General features: G+C 43.0%; 2 protein-coding genes across 3 annotated transcripts in view; one reads left to right on the forward strand and one right to left on the reverse strand.

Moving 5' to 3' along the window:
- The window catches only part of LOC143295832 (DNA-directed RNA polymerase III subunit RPC6-like), a 40,167-nt gene that overhangs the window by 3,873 nt on the left and 20,662 nt on the right, over positions 1 to 15,632 (forward strand). The window contains exons 3-6 of one of the 2 annotated variants that reach the window (XM_076607476.1): positions 9,625 to 9,746; positions 11,915 to 12,032; positions 14,098 to 14,180; positions 15,391 to 15,458. In XM_076607476.1, coding sequence (XP_076463591.1) covers positions 9,682 to 9,746; positions 11,915 to 12,032; positions 14,098 to 14,180; positions 15,391 to 15,458 — 334 coding nt within the window. In that variant the 5' untranslated portion in view covers positions 9,625 to 9,681. Of the gene's footprint in view, positions 1 to 9,550; positions 9,747 to 11,914; positions 12,033 to 14,097; positions 14,181 to 15,390; positions 15,459 to 15,632 lie in introns of those variants that run through there. The other variant, XM_076607475.1, reaches the window with a different exon arrangement.
- On the reverse strand, positions 376 to 8,854 carry LOC143295833 (D-aminoacyl-tRNA deacylase 1-like). Its single transcript, XM_076607477.1, has 6 exons — positions 8,643 to 8,854; positions 6,437 to 6,527; positions 5,603 to 5,705; positions 3,279 to 3,411; positions 2,390 to 2,472; positions 376 to 1,044 (listed from the first exon to the last, which is right to left on the reverse strand). The coding sequence occupies exons 1-6, from the start codon at positions 8,683 to 8,685 to the stop codon at positions 961 to 963; spliced, it is 537 nt and encodes a 178-aa protein (XP_076463592.1). The 5' UTR covers positions 8,686 to 8,854; the 3' UTR covers positions 376 to 960.

Here is a 15,632-nt window from a genome sequence, read left to right on the forward strand (position 1 = left end):
GGTCAGATTTCTTTCTGTTTCTTAAGTCATGCATGTACAGACCTGCCAACATCGGATCCCCATGCAACAAAGATTTTTTAAAATGTTACAGTTCCCATAGTCCATGTAACTGCTTCAAAAGTAAAATAATGAGCAAAAAAAAAAAAAAAGTTGTGGAACTCTGAAAATGAAGTATGGCTACCTGAACATGGGTTGAATTTTGTTGTTTTTTGTTGTTGTTTGTTTTGTTTATGTCAGTGTATTGGTTCATGGGAGATTTCCCTTTTGATCTCCATCATACACACACACACACACACACACACACACACACACTGTTTCATTCCATTGAAAGTGAAAAGATATAAACTCTCACACACACATATACAACCGACACATTCTGGTGCTAGATTTACTTTATTCACATATGCAATTAGGGAAGGAAAAAAAAAAAACACCACCAACTATTCCAGGACCATAACTCGAAGGACAAACACTCCATGAAAGACATCTTCCACAGCACTTTTTAAAAGAAAATGAACTCTTCAACACCCCTCTCCACTCTCTCTCAACACCAAAACACAACAACAAAATCTGCCATGCAATCCATCCATCCTTCCCACACAGTTTGAATAGATGCCAAAGACAATAGTTATGTCTGGCTCCTTTCCTCTAGATCAGGCACAAACGAACACAATTCTGTATTTAGTGAACTGACAGACACAGTGGATTGGCTAACTAGATGAAACCAGGGGATCCACACACACACACACATACACACACATGATCACCCACGCACACACACACACACACGACTGCACTCACTGTATAATGATTATGTGATGTACAGTTCTGTACACAGCATTGAAGAAAACCAACATAACTCACACACAACTGCACTCAGTGTATACTGATTATGTAACGTACTGTTCTGTACACAGCGTGAGGAAAAAACCAACCTAACTCACACACACACACACCGTGTCATACAGACGGCTCTTCTTCTACTGCGGCTGTGGACTTCTTGTCTCCGCTGCCCTTGTTGTTCTTTCCATTGCTGGAGGTCGGCTGTAACAACAACACTGTCACTGTGCATTATTAGTATCATTATTATTATGAGCATTTACGCTTATATTAGTATCATTATTATTATGAGCATTTACGCCTACATTAGTGTCATTATTATTATGAGCATTTATGCCTAATCTAGAAAATAAACCCTGGGCGTTTACAAATACAACACGTATGTAAATATCAAAAAGAAAGAAACTGACTACAAGATACCAAACATAATCAAAAATTATTCAACCCCCCTGCGCCCCTCCCCCCCCCCACCACACACACAATACACACAAGCACACACGCACACACACACACAAGTCATAGCACACAATCGCATCTCTTACATCCACACCTTCATGGCGCAGCTTTCTACATGTGATTTGTGTTCAGTGAACTGAGAGAGAAACTACTGTCGACAGATCAACCCGATATGTTGGGAAACTGACAGATAAAGATGTTGTGCTGTCAAACTGACAGTCAGACATGTTGTGTTACCATAACCCAACTGACCGATCAATACATCGTGTTGTCAACCGATCAGTATGTCATGATACCAAATTGACTGATCAATATGTCGTGTTGTCAAACTGACCGATGAATATGTCATGTTGTCAACTGATCAATATGTCTTGTTGTCAAATTGATTGATCAATATGTCGTGTTGTCAACCGATCAATATGTCATATTTTCAACCAATCAGTATGTCCTGTTGTCAAACTGACTGATCAATATGTCGTGTTGTCAACCGATCAATATGTCGTATTGTCAACCAATCAATATGTCATGTTGTCAACCTATCAATATGTTATGTTGTCAACCCATCAATATGTCGTGTTGTCAACCCATCAATATGTTGTGTTGTCAACCCATCAATATGTCATGCTGTCAACCCATCAATATGTCGTGTTGTCAACCTATCAATATGTTATGTTGTCAACCCATCAATATGTCGTGTTGTCAACCCATCAATATGTTGTGTTGTCAACCCATCAATATGTCATGCTGTCAACCCATCAATATGTCGTGTTGTCAACTGATCAATATGTCATGTTGTCAACCCATCAATATGTCATGCTGTCAACCCATCAATATGTCGTGTTGTCAACTGATCAATATGTTGTCAATCGATCAATATGTCCTGTTGTCAAACTGACATACAAAATTCTTGTTTCTTCTCTGCCCTTAAAAAACCCCAAAAAAACGAGAGGAAGAAAAAGAAAAAAAAATCTCTTTCCATTCAGCACCAATTACCGCATCTGCCCTCCTCCCCTCACCCCCGCCCCTCACACACACACACACACACACACACACACACATACACACCCCGTCCCCCCCCCCCCATCCTGCTTACCCCTGAGGGTACTGCCTCCAGAGGGATGGTCACTGGGCCGTCGTTCTGTATGTTCACCTGCATGTACGCTCCAAACTGACCATCTGCACACACACACACACACACACGAGTCACACACACACACGAGTCACACTCACACACACACACACAGAGTTACACATACACACACACACACACACAACCCCCGACACACACACACACACACACACACACATTACTTATCAGATCTCTTTTGACTCTGATATTTCATCCAATGATCTTAAACAATGGTGCAAGAGGTTTCTTTTCATTTTTACTCAAGTCCTACATAAATCAAGCTCCACAGCATTCAGGCCAGCTTTATTACACTGGTTGTCAGTCCAGTTTAGAATATGTTCCAAAATATGTACATATGTGTGGTCTTGCTCCCTCTCTCTCTCTCTCTCTCACACACACACACACACAGAGGAACAATGAAAGTAGTGATGACTTAAGGCATGGGTGGGGTGGAGAAGGAGACGGATTTTCGTCTAAAATCACAATTGTGGATAGGCGTTAAACAAAAGAACAAACACACACACACACATTGGTATACATGAACTACAAACGCTTCTGAATCTGAATGTGCATGTTCACACTCTGATGCCTCTGTATAAGCACCTGCTTGTGTGTATGTCAGTACAAACAAGTACTTAATGTGTGGGATGATGCCAACAGTTGACTGTCGCCCCCACCTTTAATTTCCTGAGGCTTCTAGGCAGCTATGAGCTGGTGGAGAAAGGTGTTGTATAACTGCTTTTGTGTATGTCTGTATGAACAATTACCTTTCATTTTCTCAGGCTTGAAGGCAGCTCTGAGCTGGTCAAGAAAGGTGTTGTGGAACTGCTTGTGTGTATGTACGAACAAGTACCTTTAATTTTCTCAGGCTTGTAGGCAGCCCTGAGCTGGTCCAGGAAGGTGTTGTAGAACTGCTGTGACAGGTCAGGCCCCATGGCCTCATGGAAGTCCGGCTTGTTGCCCTTCAGGGTCACATTCAGCGTAAACTGCACAGCAATATTGCTGATATTATTATTGTAAACTGCACAGCAATATTGCTGTTGTCGTTATTGTGGGCCACGTTCGCCGCATGGAAGATGGTCGCATCACAAAAGACATCCTTTATGGAGAGCTCGCCACGGGGCAGAGAAGTGTCGGCCGCCCACAGCTGAGATACAAAGACGTTTGCAAACGTGACATGAAGGCACTTGAGATCAACACTGAGTCCTGGGAGGGCCTTGCAGATGACCGCAACAGATGGAGAAGCACTCTCAAGAATCAGCTACGGATTGGCAAGGACAAACTGTCAGCTGCTGCAGCAGAAAAGCGAGCTCGCAGAAAAGGGACGGCAGCCGACAGACCACCATCAGCTTACACATGTGATCGCTGCAACAGAGACTGTCTCTCTCGCATCGGTCTCTACAGTCACAGGCGATGCTGCTTGGTCCAAGCAGACAGCCCAAATAGACATTAGGTCAGATATACTCTATCCATGGTCAGCCATGACCAAAGGAGGCATACTACTACTACTACTGTCATTATTATTTTATGTGTTTTTTTTTAATTATCATTATCATGATTATTATTATTGTTATTATTACTGTTACTGTTCATTATCATCATCATCATCATTATTATTATTATCATTACTATTATAATCTTTATTAGTGTTATTGCTACTATCATCATCATTATCATTATTATCAGCATCATTATCAACATTATTATTATCAGTATTATTATTACTATTATTATCATCATCATTAATTTCATCATAATCTTCATTATCATCAGTATTTATATTATCATCATCATCATTATTTTCATTGTTATCATGATGACACATATCACTGCTGCCTGCAGCCCAGCTGACAGCACAGGGCCACACGTCAGTGCTGAAAACGCTGTTCATCCCCATCCCATCTGACATGAAAGGAAAGAAATTTGAACACACACGATCTCACCCTGACCTACCTAACAAACACACACGACCTCACCAACATGACCTACACGCAGGATCTCACCTACACACAGGATCTTACAGGACTTCACCTACACACAGGATCTTACAGGATCTCACCTACACACAGGATCTTACAGGATCTCACCTACACACAGGATCTTACAGGACTTCACCTACACGCAGGATCTCACCTACACACAGGATCTTACAGGATCTCACCTACACACAGGATCTTACAGGACTTCACCTACACGCAGGATCTCACCTACACACAGGATCTTACAGGATCTCACCTACACGCAGGATCTCACCTACACACAGGATCTTACAGGATCTCACCTACACGCAGGATCTCACCTACACGCAGGATCTCACCTACACACAGGATCCTACAGGACTTCACCTTCAGGCAGGATCTCACCTACACACAGGATCTTACAGGACTTCACCTACACGCAGGATCTCACCTACACGCAGGATCTTACAGGACTTCACCTACACGCAGGATCTCACCTACACGCAGGATCTCACACACAGGATCTCACCTACACACAGGATCTCACCTACACACAGGATCTTACAGGATTTCACCTACACGCAGGATCTCGCCTACGTGACTAACACACAGAATCTCACCTACACACAGGATCTCACCTACACACAGGATCTCACCTACACACAGGATCTTACAGGGTCTCACCTACACACAGGATCTCACCTACACACAGGATCTTACAGGGTCTCACCTACACACAGGATCTCACATACACACAGGATCTTACAGGATCTCACCCACGCGCAGGATCTCACCTACATGACTAACACTCAGGATCTCACCTACACATAGGATCTTACAGGATCTCACCTACAACAGGATCTCACCGACTTACAGGATCTCACCTACATGACTAACACACAGAATCTCATGTACACACAGGATCTCACCTACACAGGATCTCACCTACCTGGTTGACACACATCTGCTCATCTACACATAGGATCTCACCTACAAACACAATCTCACCTACATTCAGGATTTCACCTACACGCAGGATCTCGCCTACGTGACTAACACACAGAATCTCACCTACACACAGGATCTCACCTACACACAGGATCTCACCTACATGACTGACACACAGAATCTCACCTACACATAGGATCTCACCTACACACACGATCTCACCTACATGACTGACACACAGAATCTCACCTACACACAGGATCTCACCTACCTGACTGACACACAGGATCTCAAAATCCCTGTCCGTCACACTCTTGTTCCATCGCTTGCCGCTGTCATCATCAAACAACCTCAGGTTGAGGATCTTCCGCACTCTGTGAGACACACACACCATCATCCATCAGTTTTGACACACACCACACACACCATCATTTATCAGACTGACACACACCACACACACCATCATCAGTTTTGACACACACCACACACACCATCATTTATCAGTCTGACACACACCACACACACCATCATCCATCTGTCTGACACACACCACACACACCATCATCAGTTTTGACACACACCACACACACCATCATCCATCAGTCTGACACACCATCATCCATCAGTCTGACACACACCACACACACCATCATCCATCAGTCTGACACACACCACACACACCATCATCCATCAGTCTGACACACACCAAACACACCATCATCCATCAGTCTGACACACACCACACACACCATCATCCATCAGTCTGACACACACCACACACACCATCATCCATCAGTCTGACACACACCACACACACCATCATCCATCAGTCTGACACACCACACACACCATCATCCATCAGTCTGACACACCCCATCAGTCGGACACACACCATCATCCATCAGTCTGACACACACCAAACACACCATCATCCATCAGTCTGACACACCATCATCCATCAGTCGGACACACAGCCCCTTCTGTGTGGCACACAACTTCACAGAACACTGCCCAAAGAAAGCCCTGTCTTCAAGTAACAGAAAAACTGACACAGACAAAGTGATGACAATATGTAAATGACTTGAACAAGTCGTCCAGTACTCACATGTATTCCATTTCTTTGGGGGTGTCATATCTGGAGATGCCGACCAAGACACATAACCCTTGTCCTATACTGCTGATCACCTCATCACCAACTGTAAACGACACAACAGTAACAGTTTGTCAAGGAGGCGTCAATGCCTTTGAACTTCTTCTTCTTCTGCGTTCGTGGGCTGCAACTCCCACCTTCACTCGTATGCACACGAGTGGGATTTTACGTGTATGACCGTTTTTACCCCGCCATGTAGGCAGCCATACTCCGCTTTCGGGGGTGTGCATGCTGGGTATGTTCCTGTTTCCATAACCCACCGAACGCTGACATGGATTACAGGATCTTTAACGTGTGTATTTGATCTTCTGCTTGCATATACACACGAAGGGGGTTCAGGCACTAGCAGGTCTGCACATATGTTGACCTGGGAGATCGTAAAAATCTCCACCCTTAACCCACCAGGCGCCGTCACCGTGATTCGAACCCGGGACCCTCAGATTGAAAGTCCAACGCTTTAACCACTCGGCTATTGCGCCCGTCAATGCCTTTGAACAAATCCAGGAATGCTACACCACAGATGACTGAACAGCAGCATATCTCAATGTGCTTAGTCAGGTATTGAGAGCAGACATATATTTATGTACATGGGTTCTTTTTCTTTTCCAGTGCACTAAGTGCATGCTGCACACAAGCCTCGGCTTATCAACTCATCCAAATGACTAGACATTATATTTTATTTTCCAGTCAAACTTGGGAGAAAAGGCGAGACCAGGATTCAAACCCCAGAACCTCATGGACGCTATACTGGCAGACAAGCATCTAAACCATTCTGCCACCTTCCTCCACAATGACAGAACATGCTAGTTGAAATGCTGCACACACTGCAAACTGACTGCAGTGTGGATTTTGTTCTGTCAGTAAAAATCAGATTTCCCACAGTGTGTGACTGTGTGTCATAGAACGATAAACATGCTTCCAAATGACACACAGTACACCAGGTTGTTCTTGTTGAGGACGATGTCTTGTATGGGTCATCAGGTGATTTGAAGCTGTATGCTCCTATGTGACACCAATCTAATGTACAGAAAATTTAAGTACAAGGAAGGGTGTATGGGTTTTCTTTTTTCGTTTTTTTTCCACTTGTGTTTTAAAATGCTATATCATTATTACTTTTTTAATGACGGGCGCAATAGCCGAGTGGTTAAAGCGTTGGACTGTCAATCTGAGGGTCCCGGGTTCGAATCACGGTGATGGCGCCTGGTGGGTAAAGGGTGGAGATTTTTATGATCTCCCAGGTCAACATATGTGCAGACCTGCTAGTGCCTGAACCCCCTTCGTGTGTATATGCAAGCAGAAGATCAAATATGCACGTTAAAAATCCTGTAATCCATGTCAGCGTTCGGTGGGTTATGGAAACAAGAACATACCCAGCATGCACACCCCCGAAAAAGGGAGTATGGCTGCCTACATGGTGGGGTAAAAACGGTCATACATGTAAAGGCCCACTCGCGTGCATACCAGTGAACATGGGAGTTGCAGCCAACGAACGCAGAAGAAGAATACTTTTTTATGATCTAAATGTTTTCCTTTTACCTCATGATTTATTCATATAGTAATCAAGGAAGGGGATAATGGTTATTCACTTACTTTTATTCACTTACTTTTATTTCACTTGTGTCTTAAAATGTTATGTTTTTATTACTTGAATGGTTTTCATTTAGTACCACTACCTCATGACTGGTGTGGACGGAACCATGCAGGGGATACCGGTTAATTGTTAATTTTTACATCCCACATATATATACCTGTTGATGAACAATTGAGCGAGCCTAAAGAAAATTTTCTGTTTTACTTGTTTGAGGCAGACAACAAAGTACTTTGAATGGAAATTAACAGTTCACAGTATTGCCCCCTTCTTGCATCATTCTCTTTCATGTTGCTGTTCACAACGGTCCACCATTCCAGTTTTTGAAAACCGTTTGAAGGCACTTTCCACAAATCTCAATGTGAAATTTAAGACTAAATAAATGTTTATGTACGTAGGGATTAACTTATATGATTAATAATTCATGCAAAATAAGAAAAAGTGCAAGTTCTGTCAGTCATTTTGATCAATAAAGAAGACAATTTGATCTGTCGATCATTTGATTTGTGAAAGAATCGAAAAACTTTTCTTCTTCGTCTTTTTTTTTTTATTGATGGAAAAGGTTCTGCTCACCCGACACACTTGCTTTCATCACTCTCTGAACAAGTGCTTTCATTTTCGTCTGGTTCTATGGAAACCTTTAGTTTCTGAAAAGGAAAAGTAGCATCCGGAAAGGAAACGTGAGTTCTCTCCTCATGATGAAATATTTCTTTAAGCCATAACAAAACGAAATTGTAAAAATATGAAACATCGTACTGGAGTTCATGTTCTACAATGTGAACAAAATGAGGCAGAAGATGGCCTTCTCACGAGGGGCCATGGGCAGACGAGGACGACTACAACAAACATATATTTGCTACAACTACTGCTGCTAGTGCTTTTGTTGATGCTGTTGGTGTGGCTGCTGTTGCTGCCAGTGAAAACAGAACTGGCCAAATTATGCAAAGGGAGATACGAAAATGAAAGGAACAGAACAGTCCCCGTTCCAAAGCCTGCGTACTGATCCATATATACCACACACATCTGCTCAAGAAAACAAAGGATGAGACGAATAATCCGAGGTCCGATGTCAGTGCAGCACTACGTACTTGGCGCACTACTAGAAAAGAACCAGTGACAACAAAAGGGTTGCCTGCCCCCTGGCAAAATTCTGTAGAAGAAGTCCACTCTGACAGGTACACAAATATATGCATGCACTCAAAGCCGTTGTGTCATTCAGGTGCTGGCTGCCGCTGTCAGGCATCTGCTTGGCAGATGTGGTGTAGCGTATATGGATTTGACCGAACGCAGTGACGCCTCTTTGATACTTGAAATAACCTGCAGAATATTATATGGTGCATATTTAGTGTTTTCGTGAAGCAAGTGTTTCTATTCACGAACACGGCAATTCTACCATGTGCAAACTCCGAAAGCATGGTTTGTTTGGGGAGATTTTGATTTAATGTCTATTGTTTGTGTTTCCTGTAAAAAGGTGAAATTGCGTTACATGTTTCAGAGTCAGATCCGTGTGTTTTGCCTTCGTGCACGTGTGTAGTTTGTCCTCATTTCAACACAGTGTGTACGCAGTCTGCAGTTTACAGCATTTTGCCTTGGGGACCTGACTAGATAGAACATGGCATCAGGAGCACGTTCGAACATTAAGAAAGAACCAGGGATGGACGACGAGATGGAAGCCAGGTAATGTTTCGGTTACTTTCATCATGGTTTTAATTTTTCGTTTTAAACGAGGCAAACGTTCTAAACGAGATTTATTGAAATGTGTACCTGACATAAAACGAGTGTTGCTTTCAAAAACGTAGCTTCGCTTATGTGATGTTTCATGTGAATAAGCACAGTAGCTTTATGCTAGTTTGCTAGTATTAGATTTCTTCAGTGCCTGCCGGCTTTCTACAAGTAATAGTTCAAGTATGTGCGAGTGTGTGTGTGTGTGTGTGTGTGTTAATTTTTTTGTTTTTTTTAAGTATGTTTCTGTTTATGGATGGTGGAGCCTAGGGTGTACATGAATGTGAGTGGAGAGTTGAGCCTTGATGTTTGTGAGGCTGCATGTTAGTGCATATGTGCTGTGTATATGTGTATTAGGTGACAGAAGCGATTGCAATAATTATCGCGGCATATCCCTCCTCAGCATCATTGGGAAAGTCTTCGCACGAGTAGTACTGAAGAGGCTCCAAGTACTTGCAGAGCAAGTCTACCCAGAATTGCAGTGCGGTTTCCGTGCCAACAGATCCACTATAGACATGATCTTCACCTTCAAACAACTTCAGGAGAAATGTAGGGAGCAAAGGCAGCCACTCTTCGTTGCCTTCATAGACCTCACAAAGGCTTTCGATCTTGTCAGTAGGGATGGCCTCTTCAAGATCCTTCCCAAGATCAGATGTCCACCCAAACTTCTCAGCATCATCAGATCCTTCCACGAAGACATGAAAGGCACCGTCATCTTTGATGGCTCAACATCAGCTGCCTTCAACATATGGAGTGGAGTGAAACAGGGTGGGAGCCAGGACGCAACCCTGTGTCCTGGCTCCCACCCTGTTTGGAATCTTCTTTGCTGTGATGCTGAAACACGCATTTGGTCCTGCAGCTGAAGGTATCTACCTCCGAACCAGGACAGATGGAAAGCAGTTCAACCTCTCCAGACTAAGAGCCAAGACTAAAGTCCAGCTGAGGTGCCTGCGTGACTTCCTCTTTGCAGACGACGCAGCAGTAACCGCCCACTCAGCTGAGGACCTACAGCAGCTCATGACTTGCTTCAGCGATGCCTGCCAAGACTTTGGGCTTACCATTAACTTGAAGAAAACACAGGTCATGATGTTGACTCTCCCCCAGCCATCAGCATCATTGACCATGAGCTGGATGTGGTCCACGACTTCATTTATCTGGGCTCAACTATCTCAGACACCCTCTCGCTTGACGCAGAGCTCAACAGGCACATCGGCAAGGCAGCTACCACCATGACCAGACTGACAAAGAAAGCATGTAACAACAGCAAGCTGACTGAGCACACAAAGATCAAGATCTACAGAGCCTGCGTCGTGAGCACCCTCCTGTATGGCAGTGAGTCCTGGACTTTGCGTGCCCGACAAGAGCGAAAGCTCAATGCTTTTCACATGCATAGCCTCCGACGCATTCTGAACATCACCTGGCAGGACAAGGTCCCAAACAACACTGTCCTGGAAAGAGCTGGATGCACCAGCATGTACACGCTGCTGAAACAGAGACGTATGTGCTGGCTCGGCCATGTCGTGCGCATGGACGACGGACGCATGGACGACGGACGGATCCCTAAAGACCTCCTCTATGGAGAACTTGTGCAAGGAAAACATCCCACAGGCAGACCACAGCTGTGATTCAAAGATGTGTGCAAGAGGGACCTAAAAGAACAACTGGGAAGCAACAGCCCTCGAACGGTCAGCCTGGAGACAGACTGTGCAGAAAGGTCTTTCCAAGTTTGAAGAGACACTTGCTCAGCAGCACATGGAAAAGAGAACGAGAACAACTCGACGCTGTACCAGAATAAACACCTAGAGCGCAACTCCATAGTCTTCCGAGACTGAAGGATGTCTACTATATGTGTGACACATACAAGTGTGAGTGTTCGCATGTGTGGGTGTATACAGGTTCACTGAGCGTGGCCCTTTTATTTATTTTTAAATTAAAAAAAAAATTGCAGTCATTTGTCTTCGACTGGTTCTGTTTATTATTTTGTTTATTTTTTATTCATTGCAAATGAATGATTAAGTACACTCATGTATAAAGTATGCATTTTGAGGAATTGTTTATAAATATTTCATTGTAGGTGAATGATTTATGCACTCGTGTTCAGAATCAAAGTATGCATGTTCCAGAATTGTGTCACTGTGTGAGGACCATCCGGAAGGTATTAACTCAGAAATGATGAGATCAGCCATTCCCCAGGCCTCCTCAGCACAGTGCGTCACTGTCCTCAATGCTTTGCTGAAAGCTGTGAGTGGTTGTTTGTCTTACTTTTCACCAGTGTCAGTCTTTATGTATGAGACCAGGAGTGTGTATCTTCTTAAATTAACCCTTTGAGCCCTGACCACTGCTTTACCGGTGATGGGGAGGGGTGGCATAATGCCTGGCCAACGGTTGAGTGGTGCATAAACACTTGTGTCGTGTTTTGCTGTTGGTTGACTTATATTGAAGAGCCAATCAGAAAAACCGTAATATTCTGACGTCAGCGAATGTAGTACCAACATTGCTGCACCTTTTCACTGTGTTTTGTGCATGTGCTTTGGATAAAAAAGATCGATTTCTACCATGAAGCGTGCAGAGTCTCAACCTGACATGCCTCCTTTGATCAACTGATTCTGCATGCTCAGATTCATTTTCAACATCACTATCTGTAGCAAAATCATCCAATTCGAATTCCACCTCACTATCAGAGTAACCACTGTCTTACTCTACTTCCGATAAATCATCAAGCATATCAGTTACTTATCAATTACTTGCTGCGTTGTGTACAGTTGTTTTCTCGCACGTTTTGTCCCTGATTCAAGTGTTTACACACCGCTCAACCGGTGGCTGGGCATTATGTCATTTTTCTCTGCCACCGGTAAAGCGGTGGTCAGGGCTCAGAGGGTTAATTTAAGATGTGTGTGTGTGTGTGCATGTGTGTGCATGTATGTGTCTGTGCATGTGTGTGTAGTGTGTGTGTGTGTGTGTGCACTTGTATAAGAATGCATTTGTAAGTTTTGTGGTTTGATATCACTGTCATAGATGTCAGTGTCCTTGTTGCCGTTTGTTTGGAATTAGGCCTTGGGATTTTAGGAACCTTCCTCCCCATCAGGAGGTGCTGTGTCAGAGCTGGGCCGAGCATGGACATCTCATCCACTGTTCACCAGTGATCAAGAGTTCAAGGCCCCATTCCAGCATGGTGTTGTGTAGCCTGATGTTGCATCCTTGGGAAAGGCACTTTTAGGACTTTATTTCATTTGATTTTACTCACTCCACCCAAGTGGGAATGGGTGTGCTCCTTACTTGGGTCGGGGAAAGGTTGAAGTGGTGGTAAAGAGGATTGGGCCATGCCTCCCTATGCCGTGCCCAAGACACAGTGGATATAAATATGAATTCACTGCCCTGATGGCCGGCAGTAAAAAGTTGTGGAACTTTTACCTTTTGTTAAGCTTTTTTATTTATTCAAAGTGAGTCTATGTTTTAACCCGGTGTTCGGTTGTCTCTGTGTGTGTGTCCGTGTGTCCATGTGTCTGTGTGTCCATGGTAAACTTTAACACTGACATTTTCTCTGCAAATACTTTGTCAGTTGACACCAAATTTGGCATAAAAATAGGAAAAATTCAGTTCTTTCCAGTCATCTTGTTTAAAACAATATTGCACCTCTGGGATGGGTACAAAAAAATAAAAAAAGAAGCCTAATTACATGCAAACTGCATTTACTGTTATATTTATATTTTTTGTATTCTCTAAACTTGGTACTTTGACCTCTTATTCTGACACAACAAGAGGAGTCATTATTATCATTTTTTGTTCAAACAGGAACTTCTTTTGCTAAGCATGGAAGTTTTATTTATTTTGCAAACGTTTTGTTGCAGATAGTAAAAAAGGGAAATTACTCTGTAATTAATGCTAGGGGACTTAATTTATCACAAGTGAGTCTTGAAGGCCTTGCCTCTCTTGTTTTTAATTTGTTTATTCACCACGGCCACATTGTGGAGGTTAGATGTAAAGCCTGCTGGTCCAGTGAAGAAACCAGTGAATTAATTGATGTTGTTTTAAAATAAATGACCTCAGACTGTCTTCATCTTTCTTCTGTGCTCTCTGGTTGTGTGTCTTCATTTTTTTTTTTTCCTGCCTTTTTTTTCCCCAAGTAAATTAGCTCTCTTTTTCTTTCAGCACCATTTGGGTGTGAGTTTGTCTGCTGAACATTCTGCTCTCTGGCATTTTGTTTCAGCCTCTGCTGTGTCACTGTTTCTGCCTATGGTTCTGTCCTTTTCTCTCTGTTAAATAATAAAATATCTTCTCAGATTTTTTTTTTTTTTTTTGGTGGCAGGGTCGCATCAAGGTCTTCAAGAAAAAAATTCAAGGAAAAGATGAGCTGCTGTATCGTCTTCAGGATTCTACTTCTGCCAGCAGGTGATTCCAACTGTTGTATGAGTGTGTTCCATGTCCTTCTGCCAGCAGGTGATTCCAACTGTTGTATGAGTGTGTTCCATGTCCTTCTGCCAGCAGGTGATTCCAACTGTTGTATGAGTGTGTTCCATGTCCTTGTGCCAGCAGGTGATTCCAACTGTTGTATGAGTGTGTTCCATGTCCTTCTGCCAGCAGGTGATTCCAACTGTTGTATGAGTGTGTTCCATGTCCTTCTGCCAGCAGGTGATTCCAACTGTTGTATGAGTGTGTTCCATGTCCTTCTGCCAGCAGGTGATTCCAACTGTTGTATGAGTGTGTTCCATGTCCTTCTGCCAGCAGGTGATTCCAACTGTTGTATGAGTGTGTTCCATGTCCTTCTGCCAGCAGGTGATTCCAACTGTTGTATGAGTGTGTTCCATGTCCTTGTGTGGGTGTGTATGTGGGTGTGTGTAAGGCATGTTTTGTGCTCTTTTGATGATTCATATTTCCAGTCTGTATTATTCATTTATTGTCTTTGTGAATATATTTTTTCTCATATGTTCTGTTTCGCTGTTGTATGCTCATATGATGTACTGTTGTTTATGTGTTGTTTAATGGGAGGGGCTTAGAGCCCACGACTTTGGGAGTTTGGGTCACAGTTATTTTATTTTCTAACATTTTGTATTATCAGTATCTTTATTATCATCATCATCATCATCATTATCATCATCATCATCATCATCATCATCACCATCATCAAAACACACAACTGTATAAGTTGATTGAATTTTGTATTGCTTCTATTCTAGGAGGCAACTCCCTTAAAGAATCTAATTGAAACATGTTTAAATAGTGATTTATTGTGTATGTGTTTCAGTGAGTAGCATTTGTTTTGGCATCAGACACAGGCATGCACACACGCACACACACACACACACACACACACAGTGTAAAAATATGAAAGCATCCATAATCTGGGCTGTTTTCTTTTATTATTTATTGATATCACTGTTGCTATCCAGCTACTGATTTATAATAGTTTTGCAAATATTTTGATGAAATCTGTATGTGTGTGTAATAGTGTGTGTGTAATAGTGTGTGTATAATATGTAACTGTGTACATGGTGTGCATTCATGAATGAATGTTTGTGTATATGCTCTGATGCACTGTGAATATGTGTGTGTGCATGCACATGTGTGCAGTCATGTGTGTTTGTGTGTTGTTGGCTGGCAGTGCTGTGAAAGGAGCTGACATGGAGGAGAAGCTGCTGTACCAGGTCATCGCAGACGCCGGCAACAAAGGTAAAACTCCTGCTCTGTCAGGGGGAATAAGTCTCCAGCTTGTGCTTGTTTAGCTGCAGGTGCGGTAAAGTACTAAATAGATCTGAAAACATTTCTTTTTCCTTAAGCAGCTTCTACATTATTTTCTTATTCAGCTCCATCTGGGCCCGTATTCATGGGACAAGACAATTTGCC

Source organism: Babylonia areolata, chromosome 21 (assembly GCF_041734735.1).
Source record: "Babylonia areolata isolate BAREFJ2019XMU chromosome 21, ASM4173473v1, whole genome shotgun sequence".
NCBI classification, from domain to species: Eukaryota; Metazoa; Mollusca; class Gastropoda; order Neogastropoda; family Buccinidae; genus Babylonia; species Babylonia areolata.